At 38.8% G+C, this 10,716-nt stretch overlaps 1 protein-coding gene across 5 annotated transcripts; it reads left to right on the top strand.

Annotated features, from left to right (window-relative positions):
• Positions 1 to 5,521: 5,521 nt before the first annotated feature.
• Positions 5,522 to 10,260, top strand: LOC116253264 (F-box protein SKP2A-like). Of its 5 annotated transcripts, none has more exons than XM_031639221.2 (5): positions 5,522 to 5,701; positions 7,218 to 7,516; positions 8,896 to 9,247; positions 9,333 to 9,474; positions 9,605 to 10,257. In XM_031639221.2, exons 2-5 carry the CDS (start codon positions 7,299 to 7,301, stop codon positions 9,994 to 9,996), a joined length of 1,104 nt encoding a protein of 367 aa, XP_031495081.1. In that variant the 5' UTR covers positions 5,522 to 5,701; positions 7,218 to 7,298; the 3' UTR covers positions 9,997 to 10,257. The 5 variants fall into 5 exon arrangements, with proteins under 5 accessions (XP_031495081.1, XP_031487691.1, XP_031502622.1 ...); XM_031631831.2 differs by lacking the exon at positions 5,522 to 5,701 and adding an exon at positions 6,604 to 6,676 and having other exon boundaries at positions 9,605 to 10,260; XM_031646762.2 differs by lacking the exon at positions 5,522 to 5,701 and adding an exon at positions 6,743 to 6,902 and having other exon boundaries at positions 9,605 to 10,258.
• The last annotated feature ends 456 nt before the right edge of the window (positions 10,261 to 10,716 follow it).

Raw genomic sequence — 10,716 nt, forward strand, 5'->3', positions numbered from 1 at the left:
TTCTGTTGGACCGCATTCAGACTCAAAATAACCTCAAATTGAAGTTGTCTCGTCTCAACGCATGGCATCCTCCATTATGATGTTGGTTAATTTTTTTATAACTTATGGAGGAATGTGGTATATTCAACTTCTTACAAAACTTAAGAGCTGAGTCTTAAATGTAATTTCTTTTTTCAAGTTCAAATCTTTTTTTGGATTTGTGTTAATTTTATTCTCCTCTCTCTCTCTCTCTCTCTCTCTCCACCTTTTTAGTAACAAGATAAGAAGAAAGATGCAAATAAAGGTAAGACCTGTGAGTATTTAGACAGGATACGTAGGAAATCGTTTAGGAAAGTATGACCTCTTTTAAGATCCATTAATCTTGTAGCCGGAAGAATGGTTGTAGAAAGAAGAAACCTAATGGATAACAAACCTAAGCGAAAACCTGACCTTTTAAACTTAACTATTAATTTTTTTTTTTTTTTGCAATCTCACCTTATAGGCATGATCCTAAGAGTAACTTGATGAGAAACATATATTTAGTTAGCTGGTTTCTTCTTCAAACAATAGTTTTTTAATAGTAAAAAAATGAACAACTTTTGTAACATCAAAACTTTGATAGTATAAAGATCAATTACTTTTACAAAAATTGTTTGAACTAAAGCACAATTTATATTAAATTAGTGTCTATAAACACATTAAACAGGTTCATTATTTTGGGTAAAATACTTTTTAACATGAATTTAAAAAGTCTGATTATATATATATATATATATATATGAAAATTAATTTGATTCCAAGTTTATCTTATATGCGCGAGTTGTTTTACAACGAGAGTTGTTTTCTCTGAATTTGGCGGCATGGATACATGGAGCGTGTTCGGTCGAAATCTTATCATAACTATCGACGATATATGATGTAGGCTTCCTGTATTTTATGCATTTTAGGCAATTCGTATTTGCAATCTCTATCAGAAAAATAGACGATGTTGGCTTATCATATTTTATGCATTTTCGGCTATTTGTTTTTGAATCTACAAATAGACGTTAACTTCTCTGGTGATTCAAAAGTTGAAACCCACTAACTCAAACCTATGGGTCACATTTATATGGTCATATGTACAAGCAATTATGAAAAAAAATACCGGCAATAATATACACCTCGGCTCTGACAAATCTGAGCACTAATCAGATTTTGAGTTCACTTAAGAATTTAAAATCGATTCCCGATTAGTTTCGGATCATAAATGTTGGATCTTATGCTAGTCGGATCTGAATTCACGATTCAGTTAAATCCAGTAAAATAAAGTCCTGTTAATGGAATTCCGTAAATACTAAACCCGGACCAAATTAGGTCACAACTCTCACAATTAAAGATTTTTTTTTTCTGATTCTGGTTACCAACCGATTTTTAATTCATTTAGTCAAATTGAGGAAAAAGTTTTAAATTTGATTACCAATCATGTTCAGATTGAGTATGCAGCAACTGAATTTGAATTCAACTATGATATCGCATTGAGATTCAAAACAAAGATGATCCAATTACATATATAGATTGTTGATTCTTATGTTTGTCGGAATTCAGTAACGAAAAAAAAAGAGCCCGATTCTAAGCCACAACCCAAATCCAATAAGATAAAATCTGATCAATGGTATCCAGTTAGGGCCAAATTAGACCAGAATGCAAACAAATTTATCCACTAAATCAAACGCGTAGATCGTATCTATATAAACTTATTTTTTAATGTTTATTTGGAGGGAACCGACTTTTGTATAAACTCCCTCAAGTCGTTACCCTTTACACTTCTTGCTTGCCTTGGCTTATGGGTGGGGGTGAACACGAACCGAGTAGAGCCCGAGTTCACTCAGCTCGAGCTCGGCTCGACTAATGAATCCTCGAGCTCAACTCGGCTCAAGCTTGAGAACAACTCAACGGACTCGGTAGTTATGTGTGAGCTCGAGCTCGACTCGATTTAGGCTCGACAAACTCATTTGAATAAAATTGATATTCATCGTTACGTGCTGAGCTCGAGCTCGACTCGTTTAAGGCTCGACAAACTCGTTTGAATAGAATTGATATATTCATCGTTATGTGTTGAGCTCAAGCTCAACTCGATTAAAGCTTGACAAACTAGTAAACTCGTTTGAATATATCGACTTGATTAAGGCTCGAGCTCGACTCGACAGTTACGTGTTGAGCTCGAATTCAATTCGATTATTTGAACGAGTTGACTCATGAACTCGAGCTCGACTCGGCAGTTACGTGTTGAGCTCGAATTCAATTCGATTATTTGAACGAGTCGACTCATGAACTCGAGCTCGACTCGTTAAGTAAATGACTCGTCTCAAACTCGTTCATGAGCCGAGCTTTAATGACTCGAGCTCGACTCGTTGTTCACCCTTAGTTTTGGGTGAGTTTACAGTATATTATTCATTTGGAGTACCTATCGTGCTTGCCACCATTTTCAGCTCAAAAGGGTAAGATACCGAGCAACAGTGACTATAAAAATTCAAACCTCGGACCCATTGAATGTAAACCATTTTCCTTTAAGGCATTTGTATGGTTACAACTCATCCAAAAAGAGAGAGAGAGAAAAAAAAAAAGGGGGGGAAAGTCATGCGACGAAATGGTCTAACATTGAACACATTCTTCTTCTTTCTTCAGGAAAAAAAAAACGAAAAACAAAAAACACCTGAACTTGTTTTCGTCTCCTGATTCATTCTGTACAAATTGATTAACTCGAAGACAGAACAAGAGGCGGCAATTCGTCCTTACCGACTCTGCTACTTGAGAGATAAAGCAACAGAAAGTTTGGCAGAGAAAATCCCGACTGGAGATCGATGCTGTTGACAGGTGCTTAGTTGTCGCTATAAAATATATAAAATTTCTCGTGACAGGGACATTCCATCCCATGGATTAAATAAAGAAAATGCACGAATATATTTCGTGTGGATGACAACAATAATACCAAGTGGTAAGGGAAAATTTGAGAAAGATGACAAGTCTACATGATTTTGAACAAATCTTTTTTGTTGTTCTGAACTGCCAGTGGGCCTTGATGTTGCCACACAAAAGCTTATAAAACTTTTCCCATGCAATTGTATGCGCATGTTCGCAGACGACTAAAAATTAAAAAGTTATCACTTAAAAAAGACATTCTATTATCAATGACTATTGAAACAGGGTCTGTCCCATGCAATTGTATGTCGCATGTTCCTAAACACGACTAAAAATTAAAAATTTATCACTATCATTGTATTATCTGGATTCAGAGACGGGCCAAACGATTCATCAAACTTATCTGAGTAGGATCAAACTAAATCCAGTTATGACCAAACTAAATCCGAATCTAAAAAATACATTATCCAACCAAAAATTTTCAATTTTTGTAATGTAATTTTTTTTCAATTAGTTGGGTGGAGCCACGGCCTAAGCGAGTCCCTCCCTCCATCCGCCCTTGCCCATGGAGGCTATGGTATCTTATTACAAACAGGAAAACAAGTTTCTTGCTTGTTTTAGGGTTTGATGTAGAATATTGTGTTGGATAGCTAAAATTTAAGAATTTATTCCAAAAAAAGTTGTTATATTTATATTACCGTTTTATTGTGTGATAATAACTTATGGTGGCTTTCGCTTAGATTTATAATCCTTTTAGCAATAAACTTAGATTTTCATATCCGGCAACACTGACTCTCTATCTCTCTCTCCCTTTCTCTCTCTAAAATAATTGGTTTTTCCAGGCATTCATCCATCCAGCCACGTGTGTAAGACTTTCAATGAACAAATGGCCTGAAATCTGAGGATTTCAGCTGTTCATATTTATATTGCTGAGGACACGAAACAATGTTTCGTATTGTGTTAATAAGATAGAAATTATTAAAATAACCCAAATCTTATTCTTTATCATAAATCTCCTTTAGTCACCTTTTAGTCATACCCAAAATGATGTAACTACATAGTTAACTATATCAAGATTAGTAGGCTTTTGTATGAATGTTTAAACTGCGTTAAAGAGTTGGTGCCTTTCATTTTTTTTATAGAGCCAGGTGCTAATTTTTTCACTATGTTAACCGTTAACAAAAAATGATTTAGAAAATCTTCTAAGCTAACCAAGAATAACTGAAATTGTGAATTTTTTTATTATTGTTGAATTTTTAATTGGGCAGGTGAAGATGTTCAAGGTTGAATTACTTGCCTACTGAGTCATCAAGTCTACATATCTCATGCCTCATAATCGTTGTAATACCTCAAATTGTTATTCTTTTAAGTCGCAAATGGCGGCAAACACGACATCAGAGTTGAAAGATGTATTATATGTTCATCCAAGTCCCAAAACAAGCAAGAAACTTGAAGGCAACGATGAATGAAGTTTAATATGAAATGTGGTTTTTACTAAGTAAACATTAAAAAGAATTAAATAGGAAAACGTTGAATTGGGAGGTGGTGCATAGTTAATTAGGAAAACTTTGAATTGAGAGATGGCGTGGAAACCAAGTTTTTTCATTTACTCCCAAAGAACTTTATATAATATTATGTTGTATTATATCATTTACTCCCAACAACTAACCAAAGAAGTTTATATTATATTATATGTTTGTTATTTTATATTATATTGCAACATGTGTAGGCTTGTCGGATCTGAATTTAGATTAAAACACGAGAACACAAATCCAAGTTCCAACCCAAATTTAGGTACATAGTCTCCAATCAAATCAAATTAGGCAAATCCATGCAATACCACCGTTGGCTTCATTGTTCATGCAAAGATCCAAGAACAATAAGTTCCTTTCCGAATTTAAAAGGAAAAATATTGACAGCCCTTCAATGTGCTCAAGCTTTCTTACTCTTCTTTATATAATATGACATTCGATATGAAAAGAGATGGGGGCAGCCTTGTGTAAAAGTTACCAACAAAAAATATAATCGAACGGCCTGTATACATTCCCTTAGGAAATAATTACAAATAGCTGCTCAATAGTTGAACAATTCATAGACAACGGCTTAACTTTTGTAGTGTTACTTTTTTAGTGCTCATGGGTTTACTGGTAAATCTCCAATCCCACTTAACATTTTTCCGTCGGCTTTCATGGCTGATGTGATCGTTAGAGAATTGAAATGTTAAGTGCTAAAATGTAACCCTCCAAAAGTTGAAGCGGCTGTTTGAATTTCGGCTTAAATATTGAGCAGTTGTTTGGAAATATTTTAGAAAGAGAATATACGTATAGTGAGAGGGAGAGAAGCGGCTTCGAGTCTGGACCGGATACAGTGGGACCCAGAGCTGAGTCAGGGTGGTGGGTCCCACCAGGCAATCAACCAGGTTCATGTTTCATCGTGGAGTGGGGTCAACTCGTGTGGGCCACGGTACTAGAAAGGCCTGTGGGTCCCACGAGAGTCTTTGCCGCTGGCGTTCTCTTGTGTTGTTTCGTGCAGGGCCCATCATATTCAGCAATGGATGGCCTGGATGAATCCACGTGTCACGTTTTCTCGCTTCCCTCCGGTTTCTTCTTCCTCCGCAAATTCAACTCCCACACTCAAAGGCCTCTCTCTATGCCCTTTCGCCGGAGCTCCGATCATCCTACGACGTATTTTTGGTGCTGGTTTGCGGAGCTCAGGTCATTTGACTCATTTTCCGGTGCAGGGGAGGGAATTGCTGTCGAGTTTCTTTTCTCGTGCCGGGATTTAGAACACCGATTGCTTCTCGGCATAGGAGCGAAGATTCACTGTAAGCGTTTTGGTTGAGGCAGCCTCTTCGTGTTAGTTCGGTGTCGTTCGATATCTGCCCGTTTGTTGTGTCTTTGGCTTCTTGATTGTCTTGCCTTTGTGCTGATGATGGTGTCTTCTCGTTACTGCATTTCTGTATGTTGGGAAATGGGTTTTCTTCCTTTTCTGGTTGTGCATAAGGCTATTGAATCGGGGGCTCTGTTTTCTGAAGCTCTGTTTTCGTTGATGTCTGCTTGACGTTCCGGTGTTTAGTACACTTTCTTTTGGACCCTGTTATTGCTTTTGGTGAAAAGATATTCTTTTTCAGTCTTTGTGATTGTGCATGGTTTGATGAGTTAGTGAAGATGATGGCTTTCTCTGTTTCTGCAAATTGTAGTTTGAATATCTATACGCGTGTTTTCGGTGAATGGTGATTGTTGGTCCTTCTAGGTTCCTCCATTTGGAACTCTCTTTCTCTTTCTCTCTCCGTGTGTGTGTGTGTGTGTCTGAGAGACGACCTTCGTTGACGGGGTTGGTGGGCAGGATTGTTCAGAACAATTGGGGAAAGAGTTTTGAGCCGTCTTGATAATTTTTACGGTTGCAATTAGGAAACCCAGCTAATTATGATCAACGTTGTTTCAGAGGATTCGAGAGTTACCTTCCTGACGATAAAGTGAGTGTTAACTTTTTCTCTTAGGGTTGTTTGACTTAAGGATGAGACGGAAGTTTTTGTCGAGCTTGACTGATAATAAAAGGCTTTTCAGGTTTAATGAAAGAAAGGTCGTTTGAAAAAACTCCTCTTTAAAAGGTAAGAAAAAGATAGCCGAAGAGCAAATTTTTTGTCTATTGCTTGAGAGAAATAAGAAAACCTACTAATTTTTTGCAAAAACAGAAGGTTTACCTGAGGCCTTAAGTATGGCCAACGCCAGAAGGGAGTTTTCCAAGAGGAGATTTTGTTGCTTCTGAAATGATGGTTACGAGGAATTTCCTTTTCTGGGTATACTAAACCTTTACTCTTGATACAATACGTCCACCGCTAGAGGCAGCCTTTTCTAGGAACGGGGTTGTGACTTCTGAGCTGGGTTTTATGTCTACGAGAAATTTTCTTTTGTGGGTATCTCTTCTTTGCCGTTCCGGGCTCTGGAGAACCGACTTTGTCTTGTGCCTACCGTGGGAGGGTTGCAGAGTCTACTGCTACGCGTCCTAGTGGACAGTGGACAGTAGTAAGAGGGCATGCCTGTTGCCACCTGTTTGGTTGAGCTGTTTGTTTCTATATGAGCCCGCGTTTTCCTTCGTTTCCCCTTCGTTTTTCCGTGTCTCTGTTCTTATTTGTCAGTATATAATTCGTGGCTTTGTGTAAATTTTCTGCTTTCTTAGAGACCTTCGTTCAGTCCACAGGTTTCAATGTTTGCCTCTTGGTCTATATTACTGCTCTTTGCTTTCTGTGAAAGGTTAGGAGGATTGGGGCTGTTGCCACTTTCTCCTTCTCATCTAAGTGTCTTTTGTTTTCTGATACGTGTTTCTGCCCTGGTCTGCAGCTTTTCTGGTCTGCGCGTTTCGTAGTTAGACTTGGTGATAGACTGATCACAAAAGTTCTTCTTGCTTTTCGACTGCTGGTGATGATGGTTGGATTGATGGGAACGGAGGATTTGAACATGGAGTTGCAGAAACTTGTTGTCGGAATGAACCCTTTTGGGGAGTGGAAGGACCTTCCTGGGGAGCTTATATTGCGGATTATGTCTCTTGTTGATGATCGTACTGTTATCATAGCGTCTGGTGTCTGTACCGGGTGGAGGGATGCTATCTGCATAGGCCTCAGCCGTATTTCTTTATCATGGTGAGACGAAGCTGCTCTTTATGTTGCTCTTTTGGATGAATTTTTTTGCCCTTTTTTCTTACTTCACTTCGTTGGTGAAGGCTCTGATATAAAACAAATGCAATTGTCACGTATGGTTTGTCTTTTGTTGCATTTTCATCGTACTCCGAACTGATGTATCCGTGTTCATATTTATGCATTTATATACAGTCTTGGTTTAAATTCTGTCCTTCTGTTTGATAGATGCTGGTCTCCTTTTAGTTATCATTGAGATGTTGACTTATTGATCTATGTTTTCGGGCTACTGCTGATGTTCCTGTTGCATTTTTTTTTCCTTGGTCCTGCTGACAACCTATCTTGTTGAAAGATTTAGTTTCTCTATCTGAAGGTCATTCTTCTGTAGAGAGAAGAAAACCTGGCTTCTGTCCTATGTTTTTTCTGTGGCCTATCTTGTTGTTCTGTTTATGAAATTAAATCATCTTTTTGGTCATCCTTGAGTCGTTGACCCTGTAATTTCGATATAAATTTTTATTCAATTCTCAGCCAAATTTTTATTCAATTCTCAGTGGCTGGAGATCATCTAGATTTATGGGTTGCTTGGAGATTTGACAAGCAAACAGCAAGCCCAATGTGTTTTCTGTCTCTCGATGCCTGTGAACTTTTTATCTTCTTCTTAAGGGGCGTACATTACAATCATCGAGAACTTCCTAGGAGCCTGCATACCGGTCGATCTGTTAAAAGAATTATTGCTTTAACCTGTCCAAGTAAAATGCTTTTATGTATGAAACTGTATACTGTTTGGCAAAATGAGTAAATTACATGAAACGTTCTTGCAGTTATCTTGAGGGTTTTGCTTCCCTTTCAATCTCCAATACCAAGAGAGATTGGTTTAGTCTTGCTAACCATCATAGTTGACCAAGGCCTTCTAATTAACTGCTCTAAGAACTTTGTGTGCCATGTATACACATGGTCAGACTGCTTGAGTGGGCCTTAAACAACGTCAGGAATCAGGATCGAATTGGCATCCATCGGAGATGGATCTTGTGAGTCAATTATCAATATGATGTACTTATCATTGGAGGCTAGTTTTCATGGATTTTGATCACTTGCATCATCTTGTTGTTGTCGGAACCAGTCAGGCAAAATGAAATTATTAAGATGCTGTGGATGGTTGTTTAGGCAGCTAGATCTTTTTTCTTTTCCATTTTAAGATATATATATATATATATATATATAGAGAGAGAGAGAGGACAGTTTTCTGGTATGATCCTGCTGTCGTCGAGTGGCATAATTTCCTCTGAATCGGAGGATTTTCTTGAAATTGATGCATGTTTCTGTAATAGACTTCTAGTTTTGTTTCTGGCCTTCATAAAACAAAGTGCTTAAGTTGTTGTTTGCAGGTGCAAGACCAAAATGAACAACCTTGTGCTATCTCTTGCACCTAAGTTCACTAATCTGCAGACACTGATCCTGCGTCAGAACATGCCTCAACTGACTGATGAGGCTGTGGAGGCAGTTGCTTATCACTGTCGTGATCTTCAGCACCTTGACCTCAGCAAGAGCTTGAAGCTCACAGATCGTGCACTATATGCTGTGGCAAGTGGTTGCCCCGATCTCCTTAAATTTAACATCAGTGGATGTTCTGCCTTAGGTGACGACAACGCACTTGCATTTCTGGCTGGCAAGTGCAGGAAATTGAAGCATCTGAATCTTTGTGGGTGTGTAAGAGCTGCATCTGACAAGGCCTTGCAGGTTGTATGATCAGTAGTCTGTTAATAAACTGTTGGGCAGTTCATATATTTTAAAGTTTAAGACTGTATTCAATTGCCTTTTGCAGGCAATTGCAAATAATTGCAATCAGTTGCAGTCTCTGAATCTAGGTTGGTGTGAAGAAGTTGGTGATGTAGGAGTGACGAGCTTGGCCAGAGGCTGTCCAGATCTCAGGGCATTAGATCTGTGCGGCTGCGTTCTCATAACCGGTGCATATAATACTGCTAAAACAAATGACTTTAGTATTTCGGAATTAGTATTCATGTCCTGTGAATTGTTTATGTATTGTCATTTCCTTAGCTTTCCTTGAGTATGATGAAGAACTGTCTTCTGCTGCAGATGATAGCGTGATTGCTCTTGCGAATGGATGCCATCGTCTTCGATCTCTTGGCTTATATTACTGTCAAAACATCACGGACAGGGCTATGTATTGTCTAGCCAATAGCCGCTATGGTGGGAAGCAGGGACTGTGGGAATCGGTGATGAAGAACAACCATGGGGAAGGGTTGATGAACCTCAACATTAGCCAATGCACTGCTCTTACTCCTCCGGCCGTTCAGGCGGTGTGTGATTCCTTCCCAGCCCTGCACACGTGCCCGGAGCATCATTCCCTCATAATTAGTGGCTGTCTCAGCCTTACTTCTGTGCATTGTGCTTGTGCCCTTCAGGCCTGCAAGGCTGCTGGGAGGTCTGCTGCTGTTCTTAGGCAGCAGCTCCAGCAACATCTTTGAATGTGGTAGTCCAGTTTGTTCACATGTTTCGCTGGTGGTTGTGCATTTTCAAACGTTTATAGTAGAGTAAAAGGTAAACATAGGACATCTTTTGTATATAAGGGTAACACATAATAATATTGGTTGTATATACATATATGTATACGTATTCTCTGTCACGTGGATGCCCATTTGTAGTTTTGTACAGTCTTGTCTTTCTCGTGATCTCTCTCTCTCACACATTTGTACTGTTGCCTGTTACTATTTGGGCGAATTCTCAAAACAAAAAGAGTTGCCTTCATGAGAATCCCACTGTTTTCCTTGAAATTTTCAGCCCTAGAGAAAGATCGATTGTTCTTGGAACCAGGAGGTTCTTTCCAACCATCTTCTATATTGGGAGGTTTACACGCTTGTCTAGTCTGAACAAGCAGCAGCAGTTCGATTTGGCTGCGACACCTTGTTTTGCATCTGAAGTTTGAGCGTCGCATTGGATGAGAATTTCTGCAACCTGCGCTTCCTTTTTAAAAGGTGTCCTCCGCTGGAGACCCTTCTCTTTTTAGAGAGATGACTCCGTTAGATGCCCCTCTTTTTGAACAGATGACCACCGTTAGAGGCCTTTTGTATCTGAGGCAGAATGTCGAGAAGAGGGTGTTTTACGCACTGACAAAGTCGGTGTCCCAAAGATTGGTCTGAATTGTGCAGCCTTGTGAACACAGAAGGAACCATTCGCTTGCTTTTTTA

Source organism: Nymphaea colorata, chromosome 1, assembly GCF_008831285.2.
Source record: "Nymphaea colorata isolate Beijing-Zhang1983 chromosome 1, ASM883128v2, whole genome shotgun sequence".
Classification (NCBI taxonomy): domain Eukaryota; kingdom Viridiplantae; phylum Streptophyta; class Magnoliopsida; order Nymphaeales; family Nymphaeaceae; genus Nymphaea; species Nymphaea colorata.

Excerpts from the sequence above, each read along its gene's own strand:
- LOC116253264 (XM_031631831.2), top strand. The coding sequence starts at position 6,647 with ATGATGGTTACGAGGAATTTCCTTTTCTGG. Across the intron at positions 6,677-7,217 it reads CGAGGAATTTCCTTTTCTGG|CTTTTCTGGTCTGCGCGTTT; the intron begins GTATACTAAACC and ends CCTGGTCTGCAG. Across the intron at positions 7,517-8,895 it reads AGCCGTATTTCTTTATCATG|GTGCAAGACCAAAATGAACA; the intron begins GTGAGACGAAGC and ends TGTTGTTTGCAG.